The sequence below is a fragment of the Mustela nigripes genome, chromosome 11, assembly GCF_022355385.1.
Source record: "Mustela nigripes isolate SB6536 chromosome 11, MUSNIG.SB6536, whole genome shotgun sequence".
Classification (NCBI taxonomy): domain Eukaryota; kingdom Metazoa; phylum Chordata; class Mammalia; order Carnivora; family Mustelidae; genus Mustela; species Mustela nigripes.
This window is the reverse complement of record NC_081567.1, coordinates 8506874-8524031: the sequence shown is the minus strand read 5'-3', so window position 1 is coordinate 8524031 and position 17158 is coordinate 8506874. Positions and strand designations below refer to the sequence as shown.

Genomic DNA, 17158 nt, shown 5'->3' with positions numbered 1-17158 from the left:
TGGCCAGGATGGCCCGGAGGGTGGAGGTTCCAGCCCTAGGGCACCATGCCCTTCAGTGCCTTCTGTCCCTTCCCAGTTAAAGAGCCCCCCTCTCCCACCATTTGGCCTGGAGAGTCAAGGCTGGTGTGGGTCTCGGGGGAATGACACTTCCTTGGCCCAGGGACCAAGGCTTAAGTAGGGGATGGCTCTTCTCAGGAAGTGGTGTGGAAGCTTCTGGTTTCCTTCGCGAATCCTCAGCTGCTGTGGCTCCAGCAGCTAGTGGGAGACCCAGCCCCTTCAGAGAGCGCGGCGGGGCCCTGATGACAAACTAGTCTGCAGACTACCCGCCTTCCCAGCGGGCTCCTGCGCTTGGCCCTCCCAGCTCCTCTCTCCCCGCCAGGTGCACCTGCCTGGCCCCCGCCCTCACCCGCTGACTGCCCAACAAGCGGCTCATCAGGCCACATGCCCACTGGGCAAGCCGGCGACAACACGGCCGGGGAGGAGGGGGCCTCTGGTGGCAGGCAGCCTCGGCAGGGGGTTTATCCGCACCGGCCCGCACGGGCCCGGACGCCCACGAGGCTTCCCCCGCCGGCCCCCCTGCGCTGCGGCTCCATTCTCCACTTGAGGGCCCTGCGCTGGGTGTTCCAAGGGCACATTTCCAAAGAAGGATCACGGGGAGCGGAGAGAGGCCGTCGCACCGCGCACAGAGCAGTCCCGGGCGCTGCCAGCGGGGCCCCAAGCACAGCTACGCGGCCGCGAACGCGTAGACGCAACCCAGGTTCACCCATGCGCAGACCCACCCGCCCCCCTCCGTCCCCGGGCTTTTCTCGCGCCTGCAGTACATCCCCCGAGCCGCTAGGGGGCAAGCAGCCGGACTTCACGGGTGGGGAGGGCGTTAGGGGCGTGCGGAGCCGCCACCCGGAAGCAGTCGCTAACCCGGAAGAGGTGGTGGTATAGGGCTTTGCTGGCGGTGGTGGCGGCTGTCTCGGCTTTGGAGGTTGGTGCGGCGCTAGGATGAACGCGCCTCCCGCCTTCGAGTCGTTCTTGCTCTTCGAGGGCGAGAAAAAGTAAGTGGAGCCGGCGAGGGGTGGGCCGGGGGTCGCGGGCGGAGCCTGGGGCTTCTCGGGCTCGCCCACAGCGGGGAGACGGAAGGAGCTTTTACTGTGTCTGCGGACTTGAGCCGGCGCTGCGGGCCGGTGGTCAGTGGCCCCGTGCAGCAGAGGAGGAACCCGAGGCGCGGAGAGGCTCGGGAACTGCCTGCGCCCACGGGAAGTGGCGCTGCGTATGGGAACCGGGGTGCCCGGCAGCCTCCTGACCGCCGCCTTTGCAGCCAAGGGCTGGCTCTCCGGCTCACGGCCGATCCTCACTGGCCTGTGAGAAGCTTCCGGGGGCTCCTTGCCTGCAGCGAGCAAGGGAATGTGGTCCCCTGGTCTCTCCGCCTGGGCCCGGCTCCCTCACTTAACGTCTCCATGTCTTTGGGCAAGTGACTTAAGCTGCCCGAGGCCGGTTTTCCTTCTCTGGTAAACAGGCTTCCTGCTGTATTCAATCACGGGATTTCCTCCGAGGGGAGCTTAACGAGGTAATTTACTGAAAGTGCTTAGGCCAGGGCTCAGGACGAAGAAGACCCTCTGAAACACTGGCTTTTTCTTTTTTAAGATTTTATTTATTTGATAGACCACAGGCAGGCAGGGACGCAGGCAGAGAGAGAGGGAGAAGCAGGCTCCCCGCTGAGCAGAGAGCCCGATGCGGGGCTCGGTCCCAGGACCCTGAGATCATGACCCGAGTGGAAGGCAGAGGCTTAACCCACTGAGCCACCCAGACGCCCCAACACTGGTTTTTTCTTAACAGCCTGGTGTGCAGGGCTCTGCGGTCTATCTTTGTCGTCCTTGAGAACAGTGGTTGGCATCTGGGGCCATTTTGCTCCCCAGGGGACTTTTTCAACGTCAGCCAACAGTTCTGATAGTCACAAAGGGGTGCTGCTCGTGGGTACAGACCGGGGAACGCTGCTCATATCCTACGGTGTACAAGGCAGCCCCCTACAGAATAGAATTACCGACCCTAAAATGTCAGTGGTGCCAAGGAGCAGTCCAGAGCAGGTGAGGGTCTTGCAGAATCAGGGTGTAGCCCCTCTGCTGCTCTGAGTCCGAGAGGTCTTTATGGCTGAAGAGATGGTGTCCTCACCTGTTGCTTCGCCCTCTTCCCAGGATTACCATTAACAAGGACACCAAGGTACCCAATGCCTGTTTGTTCACCATCAACAAAGAAGACCACACGCTAGGAAACATCATTAAATCGTAAGTTCCACGTCAGAGGCTCTTGGAAAGCGTTTATTGGGGGTCTTTGAGGCAAAACACACATTCTGGAAGATTTCCCGCAGTCTCTGAGCTGCAGGAAGGTCTGGGGGCTTGCTCTGGCAGTTCCCACATTCCAGTTCATTCTCTCCGAGATGACGCTGACCTCGATCCGATCACACCGCCATGTGTCTGATTTACCGGGGCAAGCCACAGAGATGCGAGCCTGCTTGTGTTTCTGTGCTGAGGAGCAGGAGGGACAGTCCGGGCGTGCTGCCACCCACCCCTCCTCGGGACGATGATCTCTGGGACACCTGGCGCACACAGACATGTGCCAGAGATGGGCTGTTATTGGGAGGAGGGGAGAAGGTGGGAGAGGCTCTGCGGCTAGCGGGTGCCCCGGTGGACAGCGGATGTGGGTTGGTGGGTGCGTGTTTACACCAGTGTAGCCCTGACCAGCTAGGAGGTTGGTGATGTGGTCGCTGTTCTGGTCTAAGGTCTTGTCATTTCTGTGCTGAAGACACCATGGGTGAAGCCGGGTCTTTCCGCGGTGTACATGTGGGGTCGGCCGTCTTCTGTCTGGGTGACTCCCACTCTGAGCCACGCCAGTGGTGCCCCCTGACCCTTCTAGGGCCTTGCAGCTCCCCTGCTCTGGGAGCCGTGTCCCCACCTATGCAAGGGACCTCCCTCATGGTGCCTACTGCTGACCGAGCTGCTCTGGAGGACCCCATGGGCCCAGGGCATGGTATGCAGATGCAGGCTGCCAGCCTTGCAGATGGGGCCCCAGGGGTGTGGGCGGCAGCTGCCAGCCGGTGCTGCCCGGAGAGCTTCCGTTCACCACCTGCTCAGGGCCGAGCCTTCTCCGCCTGCTGCCCTTATTGCTGTCAGACGCTCGTCCTGGGCTTTGTCTGGCTACTAGACTCGGGCTGCCTGGGGTGGGGTCCTTGATCCTCATGGATGCTGTGCGCACGCGTGTGTGTGTGTTGCGTCCCCATGAGATCTTTTTTGAAATGTTTTACTTGGTAGATTTTTGGGGGGAAATCAAGAGCAGGGAACCCGCTGGGGTCAGCACCCCCAGCTGTACTGGCTTCCAGGCCTCAACCCAGTGGGAAGAGGCCTTGGTTAGAGCCTGGTCATCCCCACGGGTGCTCGGGTCAGCACCCCGTGTCACTCCCCCCGACAGACAGCTGCTCAAGGACCCGCAGGTGCTGTTCGCCGGCTACAAAGTCCCCCACCCCTTGGAGCACAAGATCATCATCCGGGTGCAGACCACCCCGGACTACAGCCCGCAAGAGGCCTTCACCAATGCCATCACGGACCTCATCAGCGAGCTCTCCCTGCTGGAGGAGCGCTTCCGGGTGAGCGGCCGGGCGTGCAGGGGAGCGGCGCTGGGTCTGCCCCGAGCTGCGCTGTCCTCGTGCCCCCAGCCCGGACAGCCCGTGGAGAGTGTCCTGAGCTCTAGGGGGCGTGGGGGGAGGCACTTCCGTAGGACGTGGACGAAGGGAGGGGTAGGGGACTAAGGCTGGGGGCCTGCTGGGTGCAGGCACGGGTGGGAACCGGAGTGCTTGCTCCAGGGGCTCCTGCGGCCCTTTGGGCCTGCTTCCCCGAGCCTTCTCTGGTAAGGCCTGGCCGTGTCCGGGGTGTTTGTGTAGGGGGCAGCTTGTCCCAGGGTGGTGCTCCACAGTTAAGGAGGCCGTGGGGGGTGGTCACACCTGTCCACGCAGAGGGCATCAGAGTCTGACCTGGGTGTAGAGGGACACCCCGGCTTGTCCATGTTCACTAGTGGCCCCTGCCCTTCAGGCATATGGGGTAGGGGGTGCGCAGGGCCACGGGGCTGCTTTCTCACCGTGGTCCTTTAAGCTAAGTGGACGCCGCCCCTGTCCCCTCAGGTGGCCATTAAAGACAAGCAAGAAGGCATCGAGTAGCGGCGGGAAGTGTTGCTGGGCCGGCTCCTACCCTGCGCTGGAACCTTTTTCAGCTCCCAGTAGAGGAGAGCAGCTTCCCCAAGGTTGGGGACATCCTGGTGAGCCCGTCCCCACTGGCATGTCCTACACACGGTTTGTTTTGCTTTCTTGATAAAGAGCAGCAGGAGGCCTGGCCGGGTGCTGCGGCGGCAGCAGGTGCATGGGGTGCGCGGAGGCCGTGGTCGGGCCCTGCACCCCGGATTCCTGGCTGAGGAGCTGGTGGGACTGAACTTCTAGACCAGCTCTCGGGAACCCAGGCCAGGCGTGGGGGCGGCAGCCAGGCAGCCTCTGCTCGCGGCTCGGCCTCCTACCGCGTCGGCGCGCCAGCCAGGGCCCCAAGCAGCCCTCCAGCCTTCTTACACAGCAGAGTTTAATAAAAATATTCCCCGATAAAAACAGTCTGGTCGTTTGCCCCGGAGCGGAATAAGTTAAGTCGGGTCCCTAGAACTCGTGCACCTCCCTAGAGGCAGGAGCCCCGCGCTGGCTACTGTCTCTTCCAGATGGCGACGATGTTGGAGTCCGTCAGAGCCGTGAGGTAGGTACAGGTGCGGTTGGCCGCCACCGTGTTCACCATGGTCTTGGTCACCATCTGGCCAAGGGCCCAGGGCTGGGGCCACTTAAGGATCTGGGAGGCAAAAGAGGGGGGCGGGGCTCCAGCTTCCTGCTCAGCAGCCCCCGCAGCGGGTGGGGGGTTGGGCAGGGCACCTACCTGCGTCGGGGCCTGCGGCGCGGCGGGCAGCGGCGCCTGCTGGCTCAGGAGGCGCCGGACGTCGTAGAGCCACACGTTGCCCTCCTCGTCCCCACACAGCACGATCCCCTCATCTGCCAGAGGCTCAGAGTGAGACGTGGGGCCGGGCGGGGCACAGCCAAAGGGGGGGAGGGGGCAGCGGGGTGCGGGGGCTCACCGGGGCAGGTGCTCAGCGAGAAGTAGGCCAGCTTGGTGGGGGACCACTGCAGCCGCGCCAGCACCACCACCGCCAGCGAGGACTGCTTGCCGCGGGCCCCCCACGTCTGGCTCCAGCTCCACAGGCAGATGGTGCCCAGGCCGTTCCCCTTGGACGCTGGGGGAGGGAACAGAGCTGGGTGGGGGCCCCTCTCCAGACACTTCATGGTGCCCGGGGGGGCCCCCTCAGGAGCCCCCAGCCCCAGGAGAAGCTGCCGCCAGAGGCCTTCCAGGGCCTGTCTCGGCTCCCAGGAGGCCAGGCTGTCCCCCGCGCGGGGTCTACTCACCCACCACATCCTGGTTCACAAACGCCAGCCCGTCCACTCTCCGCCCCGCCGCCTCCGAGCCCTCGGAGAACACGAACTCCACCTCACACACCCTGCGGGACAGAAGGTGCTGCTGAGCCACCTGGAAGCCGCTCGGCCCAGGAAGCCGCTCGGTCCCCCCTCGCCCATGTGCCTTCCGCTTCCGCCAGGAGACGCGTCCACGGAGCCAGCACGGCCGGGGTGCAGGCTGGCACGGGACAGGAAGGGTCTGGAAAGGCAGGGACTTAGGGCCGGGGAACAAGGGGCTGCTGCACGGTCTCCAGCGGAGGTGCACGCAGGGTCACACGGTGCTTGCAGCCACGTGTCAACACAAGGAGAAGCAGACACCTCTGCGGCGTGACCGCCACCGGGTCATGCTCAGACTGCGCTGAGCAGGGAGCAGGGGAAGCCCTGGGGCTTCATTCCCAGCTGTGGCAGGGCCCACACAGGCACTTGGCTGGACAAAGGCCACCGCTGGGCCTGACGCTTTTGTTACCTGCCCCCACGTCACAGCTGCCTCACTGCTGTCACCCCGCCCCTGAAGGTCTTCCCAGACTGTCCACAGCACTGGGGACAAGATTCAGTCTTGCCCCAGCAGATGGAGCCCGTGTCCCCAGGCCGGAGCCGCCCCCCATCTTGTGGCGTGTCCTTCCACTTCCAGGCTGGGCCCGACCTCCCTGGCGGGACCGCCCCTGTGCCAGCACCTTCCCTCCCGCTGCCCGCAGGCCCCCCGCTGGGATCCAGGCTCGGGCCCACCCGCCCCGTCCCCTCTCCTCGTCCCCTCCCTCTCCTCCCTTCACACCCGACACCACGCTTTGGGGGCAGTAACGGGCCACCTTCTGTAAGGCCGTGGGCCGCACGAGGGCACGGGGCCAGCCTAAGCACGGGCCCAAGCCTTCCGGGCGGTACAGAGGAGCCTTCCCCGGGCCTCATCCCGTCCGGACCCTCCCCGACCGCCCCTCCAAGGTGAAGTGAACACGGCTCCGAGAGCTGCCCCGGCCCGGTCCCAGAGCCAAGCAGCAGTGACGATCAGGGCACGGACCTTTCCTTGAGAGACTAGGGGAGGTGGGGACAGGCCAGCCCCATGAAGAGGCCCCTGAAAGCAGCCGCCCCTGGCGGCTCGGGATGAGGCGGGGCTTGAGTCCCACCCCCGGGGCGGATGTGCTGGGGGTCAGGCATCTGGACAGCTCGGAGGCTGGCATTCAAGGCCTCCCCGGCTAGCCTCACCTCCTCTTCTGGGGCCGGTCCAGCCGCACGTCCCAGCAGCAGCAGCCGCCCTCGCAGCCGGCCAGCAGGTAGGCATCTGGGCAGGAGGCCACGGGGCAGAGGCGCAGAGGGATGGACGTAGCATCCAGGGTGAGCAGCTGGCTGCCGGCGGGGAGGAGGTGGTGAGGCCTCGGACCCGGGGGTCTGGCCGCCCTGGCCGCCCCCTGCCCAGCCCCCAGCCTCACCTGGCCTGGAATTCGTAGTCGTGGTTGGGCACCCCGAGGTCCCAGAGGATGATGCGCTTGTCATAGGAGGCCGCTGAGTGGTGGAGGGGAGAGGAGGCTCTGAGGAGACCCGTTCGCTCCAGCAGGCTCCGTCCCAGGATGAGACCGTGGTCGCAAGGCCACCCGCCCCCGCCGAGGTGTGCAGGGCCACAGCTGGGAGGTGGAAGACTTGAGGGCCACCAGTCTCTACCTCTCTGCTACCACGGCCCGCGCCAGGCCCACACATCCCTTCTTGGGCTTGGCACACTTAGCACCCAGGTCACAGGGTGGCCCAGCCACCCGGCTTCCAGGCCACAGAGCGGGTCAAGGGGAGAAGGCAGGAGCTAAAGCCCGGTCAGTCGTCCACCGAGCCACACTGCGTCTGGCCTGGCCAGAGCTGACCCCAGTGGCCGTGGTGACGCTCACCAGCCACGCGCACTCCCTCCCGTCCCGGACTGCAGGACAGGGTGCTGAGGCCCCCTCAGGGACGTGGGAGAGGGTCTTACTGAAGAGGTGGGTCTCGTGGGTGGGGCTGAAGCAGAGGGTGGCGATGGCCTTCTTGTGGGCCCGGATGACCCCGCAGCAGAAGCCAGCCCGCACGTGCAGCAGCCGGACCAGGCCCCGCAGGCCCGCGGCCGCCAGCACGCTCCAGCGCTTCTTGTGGCCGGCCTGCGTCACCACGGTCAGGGCCGTCCAGGCCACCGAGAAGAACTCCTGGGTGGGGATGGGGAGCCGGTGGGGAGGGGAGAGTGGGGTCACTAAGGGGCAGAGCTGCGCCTGCCAGCGAGCTCCGGCCGGTGGAAGCGAGAACCAGCAGGACCAAGTCATCTGCCGCCCCCTCCCTGCCCCCTCGCCCCACGGGAGCAGCCCCGGGCCCTCACCTCGCCAGGGGCCTTGTACTTGTGCAGCACGATGCCCGTCTGGCAGTCTATCACACACACGGCCTCCCCGCCGCACGTGGCCACCGTCTGGGAGGTGGCCCCCGCGTGCCCTGTTTTGAGGGGTCAGCCTCAGTAAACACATCGTCTGCGACGTCCGCCCCTGCAGCCTGTCCTTCCTGGCCCTGACGGTGCTCCAGGGGCGGTCTCTCTCCCAGGACCCCCATCCACCGAGGCGGCCCCCTCCAGATAGCGTCCCTGGGCCCCCCGTCTAGACAGCCGGTCCTGCCGGTTCCCTGGGGTGCTCGCCCTGGCCCTGCCTGCCCGCCGTGGCTGTACCCTCCTCCCAGGCCGGCTCAAAGGCGCAGGCCCAGAGCTGGGTCTCCAGGTCCCGAGGGCTGTTGTTCTTGCTGTGACACTGCAGGAAGTGCAGGGGCTCCAGGTCCAGCGCAGGCTGTGGGGGCAGAGGGGGCGTCACAGCTGCCCCAGCCTGTGCTCCCTGCCGGCTGCTCCCTGGCCCCCCGGCTGGCTTACCCGGCTGTCATCAGAGCCCGGGGCGCTGCCCTCCACGCAGACCGAAGAGGAGGTACACACCCGCTTGTTGGGAGACGGGCTGAGTGAGACGTCGTCCGGCCGTTTCACGGCCACCGGCCTGGCCTGTGGAGGGGGTCGGGGCTGGGCTGAGGGCCTGGGGGCCACGGGCCCATCTGCCTGGCGCTTCCTTCCTCGGCATCACAGGCTGGCCTGCACCCTCTCACGGGGGCGGAAAGCAAGGGCTGGCCCAGGGTTAGTGTGAACGAGCTCAGGCATCAGGGGCCGTCTCCTGGGCTTCTTTCCACGACCCTCCGCCCCATCCCCTTTCCCTACAGTCTCCCTAGGCAGTCCTTGGGAGTTGCAAAGTACCACACTTACCCTGGGTTCCTGGGCAGCTGGGGCTTTCGGAGGCCTCTCCGGGATGTCTGCCTCACGCACCTGGGCCCCACCAGAGGCCACCAGCTCCTCAGAGATCATCCGCACCTACGTGGGGTGGGGACATTGGGGAACTAGATACAGTCCTAGGGGACCCAGGCCCCTCTCCCAAATGCTGCGGCAGAGGGAACTTCTGCTTCCCGAGGTGGGAAAAGGCATTTCTTTTTTTTTTTTTTTTTGACAGACAGAGATCACAAGTAGGCAGAGAGAAAGGGAAGCAGGCTCCCCGCTGAGCAGAGAGCCCGATGTGGGGCTCGATCCCAGGACCCTGGGATCGTGACCTGAGCCAAAGGCAGAGGCTTTAACCCGCTGAGCCACCCAGGCGCCCGGGAAAGGGCCTTTCCAACCAATAAGTCTCCCTTCCCTGACCCACTCCACTCTCTACCACCCCTTACGGCCAGAAGCCTCCAGGGCAGCTGGAGCCAATCGAAGAGCTGGGGAAAGATTCTGAGCACAGCAGGAGCGCTCATACCCGCCACTGGGTGAACTCGCTGAGGGACTCAGGCCCATAACGGATGTCCCTGACAGCAGACTTCACAAAGTCAGCCTGGGCCTTCTCTGCCTCCTCGCCTGGGCTCAGTGCAGCCTTGAACTTCTCCCAGTGAGCTGTGACCTGGAACAAGAGGGACCAGACTCAACCCCAGTTCACCCCAGACCTCCTGGACCCTCCGTGGCGCCCCTGCCTCCCATCTCACGGGCACAGGTGTCTCCGCTTCAACGCCTCCTGGAAGTCTCCCTGAACTACAGCCTTAGCGGCAGTGTGCACAAACCTACACAGAATGTGCGTGCACAGACACACGCGTAGCAGCCCCAAGGAGGAGAAAGAGAAGGAGGAGGAGGCGGCGGCAGCAGCTCGGTACAGTTTCTGATCCCTGGCTGGGCCCTGCCTGCACACCCGGAGAGCAGGACCTTCCTTGAAAGAGGCCAAACACCACAGCCAGGCTCAAAGCAACATGGTCAGGCGAAGGGCAGACGCCACTCAGTGTCAGGGCAGAGAGCCCCCGGAACGCCCCCTCAGGGTCCTCCAAATGTCCATTCTGTCGCTCGCTCCTCAAGGCCCCCCGGCCTGCTCCAGAGACGTGGGCCCGCCCCCTTACCCGGCTGGTCAGCTCCCGGTTTAGGTTCTCCACCTGAGAGGAGGTGGACGAAGCATCCTTGCCATTGACCTTACGGAGCTTGGGCAGGAGAAAGGAGACTTTCAGGTTGTCACTGACCTGGGGGATGAGGGAGAGCGGCTCAGCGTCCCCCCAAGCTGTGGCTCAGCCCCGCTGGAGTGCGGGCCCTGGCTCTGGGGCAGGTGGGGGGCCCCCACTTACAGTCAGGAAGGGGTTGCCCTCCAGGCTGAGCTCCTCGAGCTCTGGGAACTGGCACAAGGCAGTGACGTCCCCCAGCTGGTTGTTGGCGCAGCGGAGGACGCGCAGGTGCGACAGGCCCAGGTTGGCGGGCAGCGTCTCCAGCTGGTTGTTGGAGAGGTCCAGCTCTTGGAGCTGCGTCAGGCGGCTCAGGAGCTTGGGGTCCAAGTGCTCCGAGAGCAGCTTCAGCCCCGACAAGCTGGGTGGGGGCAGACACGGAGGGCTCAGGGGGCTGGGCAGGCCTCACACCCGGGGCAGTCCTGGGCGCCTGCGAAGGCTTGTACGGCAGAGGTCCTCTGGCGCGCACAGCCGCGCCTTGTTAAAATGCAGTAACCACTTCACAAGGGTCTACAGCTGCCCCCCGCCCAACGCTTTCCCCGATCCTCTAAGCGGGCTCTTCCGTGCTGCCCAGGGCCTCAAGAACTAGCTCAACCGGCTGCTCTACACCCTTGCCGCAGGGCTGTCTCCCCCACAGCCGGGAGCCCTTCCAGGGAGAGGCCACTCGGGGCCCAGCCCGCCCGTCTCTTCACGGGAGCCCAGCGTTCGGCCCGAGTGTCGGAGCCTCCGCCTAACCGACAGGGCGATAACGGGGCCGGGCAAGGAGTGGGCAAGGGCCCCAGCCCTACTTCCCGACCGGCCGGCGACCCAGGCCCGGGTGGCGGGCGGGTTGTGTGGCCGCGACCCCGCGGACCCCCGCGGTCCCCCGTCCCGCCTCTTACTCCAGGCTCCGTATCTTCCCCAGTCGGTCGCTCTTGGGACGCCCTCGCTGCATGAGCAGCCGCGCCGACAGAGGGCCCATGGCGACGAGGCACGGCCCGCGCTGGCCGGTTAGCGGTACCGGCGTCCGGCCGAGTCCGTGCCTCCTGGAGACAGACGCTAACGTCCGCCCCCGGCGGAACTCTGGAGGCGGTGCCGCGCGACGACCGGAAGGAAGCGGTCCCGCGGACCTCCTGTCCCGCGGGCAGACTACAACTCCCAGCGGCCCCCGCGGCTCCGCGCCTGCGCCCTGGTCGCCAAGACGGGACGATGGCGGCTGCGGCGGTGGCTTCCCCAGAGGTCCTCCGGGAATGCGGCTGCAAGGGCATCCGGACCTGTCTGATCTGCGAGCGGCAGCACGGAGGTGACCCGCCCTGGCAGCACCCCCCGCAGGTGAGGGCTGGGGGAGGGGCCGTGCCACAACTCCCTTCTTCATACGGGGAAACTGAGGCCCAGACTGGCTTCGAAGACGGGCCCCGGATCAACCCCTGTCAAGAGCCCTCGCTGTGGGGGCATTGCAGGATGAGATGAGCGCTTTGAGGGGTGGGCTTGGAGTGGGTGCCATCCGACCACAACTCCCCTTTGAGTCCTGGGGAGAGTGTGACAGCAAACCTCCACGTAGCGCCCCTCCCCCGCGCCCCCTCCCCTGCGTCCGGGGCTGCGAGCCTCACGGAGTGGGGAGACGACCAGGAAAAAGAAAGAGGACTCCGAAAACCAGGCAGGGCAAAGTGCCCTAGACACCGTTGAGCGGAAGTGGTCAAGGAGGAAATTAATTCCAATTAATTAAGGAAAAAGGATCCAGAGCCTTTGTCGGGTTTGGGGTGGGGGGCGGGAAGGGCGTTCCCGCTGGGGGACTACTTGGGTACTACCAGGCCTGGGGCAGGTCCGGGGCTTGGAAGGAGCGTGACGCTTCAGGGGCCGGCCGCCCTGACCCAGAGGGCTCCGTGTGCGGTGGCTGGGTAGGCTGGACTTGTTCTGAGGGCCCCGGATTGCCGCTCAGGGTTTTAGAGGAAGTTAGGGGTGAGTTTTGGAAAGGTCCCAGGACGTGGGGAGGCAGATGGGAAGGGATGGGATCTCGGAAGCCAGTGCAGAAACTCCCACAGCATCCCCGGTAAAAGCTTGGAAGGTCCTGTGGAAAGTGATCTGGTGATGTCTCAGCAAACGAAAAGTAGAATTACCATGTGATCCAGCAGTTCTGGGTAGACTCGAAAGCAGACCCTTGAAGAGAGACCTGTACACCCCCGTTCCTAGCACGGTTCCTAGCGTGGTTCCCAGTAGCTATGACATGGAAGCAGTGAAAGTGTCCAGCAGTGGCTGGACGGGTAAACAAACGTGGCCTGTGTCCCATGGAATGTTATGTGCCTTGAAGAGCGTTTGACACCTGCTGTGACATGAACGGATCCTGAGGTCATTATGCTGAGTGAAAGGTCCCTCACGAGAGGATTAAATATTGCAGGATTCCGCTTCCGGGAAGCCTGGAGAGGAATCACATTCGTAGAGTCAGCAAGTAGCATGGTGGGTCCCTGGGGCTTGCGGAAAAGAGCGAAGCGTTGTTTTGAGTCCAGAGTTTTAGAGAGGTGGGGATGGGTGCAGGACAGCGTGACTGGATTGAACGCTTACCTGTACACTTAAAGATGGTGACGATGGCAGTTTTATGTCCTGTATATTTTGGCTACAAGGAAAGCCTGAGAAGTGCCGAGAGTCTGAATTTAGCCCGTGCCCGCGGGTGTGGGGGTAGCCCGACTTGCTGGCTGTGAGATGAGCAGAAGGTACAGGGCGATCCCCGATTTTAATGTGTTCCGTGTGAGGTGCCAGAAGACGGAGGACGCGATGGTTCCCAGCCGGGGTGGGCAGCAGTGGCCATGAAATGTAAGAGGTTTGGGGTAAAGGAGGATTAACCGGACAGGGCGGACCTCAGACTGCCATGCAGCTGGGACAAAGTCATGGCCAGTCCAGCTGGGAGCCCCTGAGCAGACTGATGGAGAGAGGAGTCCCGAGTCGGGTAGAAAGAGCCAGACCTGTGCTGAGTCATTGGCTGGGGGCTGCCTGGGACCAGGGTGGCCTTTGCCCCAAACTTGAGCTGGCAGGAGGTTGTGCGCTGGGCACTCCTCGAGGATGGCTGGCAAGTTCTCTCTTTTGAAGGAAAGTTCAGGCAGTGCCTCTGCAGCCACAGAGGGGGGCGGAGCCCAGAGTCACCCCCACCGTGGGGACAGCATCTCCCCTCTGGCTGCCCAGTATGCTCGCCCTCTGGACAGCCTTGGGTTCCTCTCCTTCAGTCCCCGCCATGGCCAGGGAGGCCGGAGGACACCCCACAGCGACACTAGCAGTGTGGACTCCCAGGCAGCGCCCCGCTGTGCAGCCTCAGGCTCATTCCTGAACTTTGCTGGGCTGAGTCACCTCATTTTTAAAACAGAGAGCAGACAGTAGTTACGTGTATGCTCTTCCCCATAAGATGAGGAGAGTGAGAAAGGACAGGCAAAGGGCCCTTCCCAGGAGGCAGCCCCAGGCGGGGAGGGGTTCTGCCTCCCTCTGGACCCCAGCTGCTTTCCAGTGTGGCTTCAGGGGCTCCAGGTCCCTCCTCTTTCTTTTGCAGAAAACGCACCGTTTCATTTACTACTCTGACACTGGCTGGGCCGTGGGGGCCGAGGAGTCTGACTTTGAAGGCTGGGCCTTCCCCTTCCCCGGAGTGACGGTGATAGAGGATTTTGTGACCCGGGAGGAGGAAGCCGAGATGGTGCAGCTGATGGACCGGGAGCCCTGGAAGCTCTCCCAGTCTGGACGGAGGAAGCAGGTAGGCCTCGGGAGGCGGGGAGGACCGGGCTGGCTGGTCAGGGAGGAGTCATCCTGCTCCCGACTCCTCGCCCCACACCCCTTGGCTCACATCCCTCCAGTGCCTCTCTCTGCAGCCACAGCACCCCAGGGCCATTAGGGGGTGCGCGCCCCTGACCCTGGGGCTTGGGCGGCCAGGGGAGCAGTGTGTGGCGTGTGTTGGAGGAAGGGGCACAGGCAGGCCTGGCCTTCTCCGCTTCCCACCAGACTCACCGGCTGCGGTGCGGCAGGGCCGTAGGGCAGACTGATGCTCTGCTCTCAGGGTTTTTAGAGGCCGCAGCTCACCTTCCCACTCAAGCCGTTCCCCATCCGACCCCCAGGTCCTGGCCTCTTCCCGGCAGTACTCTGCCTGCTCTCCCTCCCTCCCTCTCAGTGACTTCAGGCCTGTCCATCATCACACCACTTCCTCTGGGGCTCCTGTGCCCTGGCGCCCCCCACTGTCCTGCTCCTTCCGCTGAACTCCAGCCCCGGGCAAGTCCAACTCCTCTGGCTGCTGGCCTCACGCCCAGCTGCTCTGCTCCGGCGGTCACATCCGTCTCCCCTGGGGAGACTGGACCTTCTGGACCTTCCCCCGTCACCCCCCACCCCGAGAAAGCCGCGCGGGCCGTGCCCTTCTCAACCTCGGAGCCAGGCTTCTCTCCAAGCCCCCTTCGAACTCCGAGGTGCTGTCCGACCCTGCTCCCCTCTGTCCTCGATGTCATTCTTACCTCAGCTGGATCTTCTCCCCCAGACCACCTGTAAGCTCCCCCTCCCAGCTCTGCAGCTAACCTCTCCGTAGTGTCGTCTATTCTGTCTTCACTGGGTCTCCTTCTGCTCCCGCGTCACGCCCTCGCCGCCTCCGTCCTGGGTCCCGGCCTCCGCACCCCCTCCCAGCGGCCAGTTGTCAGGCCCAGCGCTGGGGCCTCTCCGTTGCCGGAGCTCCCTGGCCGGTCTCCGTGAGTCACAGCTCTGACACCGTGCGTGTGTTTGCGACTCCCACGTTCATGTCTCCAGCCGGCTTCCCGTGTTCGTCAGACCCTCGCTGAGTCTTGGCCCATCCCGGCGCCCCTGCAGTGTCCACAGCGCGGCAAATTCCCCCTTCCATCTGCTCGCGCCGGAAACCGTGCAGCTCTCCAGATTTCTCTCCCTCGGCCTGGTCTTCCCTGTCCACTTGCTTCCTTCAGAACATGCCCGGAATCCGAGAACACGGCACTCCGCACCCCCACTGCCCCCACTGCCCCCACCCAGTTCTGCCGCTGGGATTCCTTCTGGAGCTTCCCGGGACCCCGACCCCCTTCCTCAGATGGACCCACTGCTCCGCTACAAACCCACCAGGCCCCCATCCCAACCTCCGCTCCCCTCGCTGCTCTGTGGGGTCCCTGTAAGCCGCCTCTGTGCTCCGGAGACGCTCTAGGTCACACCTCTGTGTGCGCTGTACCCCGAGCCTCCTTCTCCGCCTGCCGCTGCCGGGGGCGCCCAGCCACGCTGACACACTGAAGCTGGAAGGAGAAAGACATTTGCACCGGATACCCCCACTCGCCACTGGGTTGGGGGGGGTGCCCGAGGGGCAGGAGTCAGTGTATAAATGCTCAATCCCTTGGGCCTCAAGTCTGAGGGGTGTTCTGGAAGCCTCCTCCCTAACGATTGCTTTTGTTTAAAGACAGAATCCACAGACCATAAAATCCGCTCATTTAACATGTACAGTTCGCTCTGTTCAGAATGTGCAGCCTTCTCCAGTGCCTGCCCGTCACCCACAAAGGACATCTGTACCCAGGAGCCGTCGCTCCCTGTTCCCTGTCCCCTGCCAACCACTGATCTTTCTGTCTGGCTTTGCCTGTGCCGGACATCTCAACGTAAGCAGGATTATAGAACACATGGCCCTCCGTGTCAGCTTTTCCCCCCCGACAGTGCCGCTTGGCGTTTGTGGCCAGATGGCCCTCTTGTGCGGACCTGCCCCCACGCCTTCATCCATTTGTCCCATCACGGACACCGGCCTGTGCCGGCCCTTTGGCTGTTGTGTCCCAGTGTCACCGTGAACACCCATAGGCAAGTGTCTGCATGGCCGTGTTTCCAGCCCTGGGTGTGTAGCTGGGAGCGGAACTTCTCTGTCTCGGTTCTGAACCCCCGGGATCCCCAGCTCTGACCATGTGATGAGGCTGCCTGGGGCTGACGCTCCCTCGCGGCTCCTGCGTCTTGCGTCGGCCTCGCGGCTCAGAACACGCTGCCTGCGCGCAGGTCCTCTGTGTCCCTCTCTGCCTGCGCGCGGCCTAAGACATCCCTGCCCCGGCACCTCACACCCCCTTCCCTCCTTGTTTCTTCCCATAGTGTCTACCGCTGGGGCCGGCCGCCCCCGCTGGGAGCACATCCTGGTCCAGAGCCAGGCATTTTTGCTTCTCTTGGTCTCCGCGGTCAGATCTTCAGACCTGGCCCGTGATAGCCATTCCTGTAAACTCAGGCACTTCTCCACTTCCTCTCTGTCCTCACCCTTCAGGACTATGGCCCCAAAGTCAACTTCCGGAAACAGAAGCTCAAGACTGCGGGCTTCAGCGGCCTCCCCAGCTTCAGCCGGGACGTGGTGCGGAGGATGGGCCTGTACCCCATCCTGGAGGACTTCCGGCCCGTGGAGCAGTGTAACCTGGACTACTGCCCAGAGCGGGGCTCGGCCATCGACCCCCACCTGGATGACGCCTGGCTGTGGGGGGAGCGGCTGGTGAGCCTCAACCTCCTGTCCCCGACTGTGCTGTCCATGTCCCGGGAGGCGCCCGGCAGCCTGCTGCTCTGTCTGGCCCCTTCTGGCTTCCCGGAGGCCCTGGTGGAAGGGGTGATGGCTCCCAGCAGGTCCGTCCTGTGCCAGGAGGTGGAGGTGGCCGTCCCCTTACCCCGCCGCTCGCTGCTCGTGCTCTCGGGCGCCGCGCGGCACCAGTGGAAGCACGCCATCCACCGCAGACACATCGAGGCCCGCCGCGTCTGCGCCACCTTCAGGGAGCTGTCGGCCGAGTTCCGGCCCGGCGGGCGGCAGCAGGAGCTGGGGCAGGAGCTCCTGCAGATCTCCCTGTCCTTCCAGGGGAGACCTCTGTGAGCCGCCGAGCTGGGGCCGGGAGCTGGGGCCGGGCCTGGCCAGGGCGCCGGCTCCGGGCTTGACTGTCTGCCAGGATTTCAGGCCGGGATGCCCGGCACGGGGGCGCTTCCTCCCCAGCTTAGTAGCTTTGAAGAGAAGACGGCGCAGCATCCTGACGCGACGACACGATGTGGGCCCTGCCTGGGAGCCGGACGGGATGGCACCGGGCCTTGGGTCAGTCCTGTCTGACCTACCCCGTGGCCGCCTGTGTGGCTGGCTTGTCACCGTTGGAGGGCAGTGGGGTCATTTGAACTTAAACCTGTTAGTACCACCTAAAAACGCTTTCTCCTTGATCCCTCTCTCAATGAAGTTCCCTGATAACCCCA

At 64.4% G+C, this 17158-nt stretch overlaps 3 protein-coding genes across 3 annotated transcripts; 2 read left to right on the top strand and 1 right to left on the bottom strand.

Moving 5' to 3' along the window:
- Positions 1-902: 902 nt before the first annotated feature.
- Positions 903-4630, top strand: POLR2J (RNA polymerase II subunit J). The gene is made up of 4 exons (XM_059414637.1): positions 903-1046; positions 2184-2273; positions 3454-3628; positions 4160-4630. The coding sequence occupies exons 1-4, from the start codon at positions 994-996 to the stop codon at positions 4193-4195; spliced, it is 354 nt and encodes a 117-aa protein (XP_059270620.1). The 5' UTR covers positions 903-993; the 3' UTR covers positions 4196-4630.
- An 88-nt stretch (positions 4631-4718) lies between these two features.
- On the bottom strand, positions 4719-11042 carry LRWD1 (leucine rich repeats and WD repeat domain containing 1). Its single transcript, XM_059414623.1, has 15 exons — positions 10870-11042; positions 10115-10349; positions 9896-10012; positions 9271-9411; positions 8742-8846; positions 8364-8486; positions 8169-8283; positions 7833-7942; positions 7458-7665; positions 6934-7006; positions 6710-6850; positions 5465-5556; positions 5140-5295; positions 4944-5056; positions 4719-4859 (listed from the first exon to the last, which is right to left on the bottom strand). Exons 1-15 carry the CDS (start codon positions 10947-10949, stop codon positions 4719-4721), a joined length of 1950 nt encoding a protein of 649 aa, XP_059270606.1. The 5' UTR covers positions 10950-11042.
- A 92-nt stretch (positions 11043-11134) lies between these two features.
- Positions 11135-17158, top strand: ALKBH4 (alkB homolog 4, lysine demethylase). Its single transcript, XM_059414632.1, has 3 exons — positions 11135-11299; positions 13500-13697; positions 16206-17158. The coding sequence occupies exons 1-3, from the start codon at positions 11177-11179 to the stop codon at positions 16791-16793; spliced, it is 909 nt and encodes a 302-aa protein (XP_059270615.1). The 5' UTR covers positions 11135-11176; the 3' UTR covers positions 16794-17158.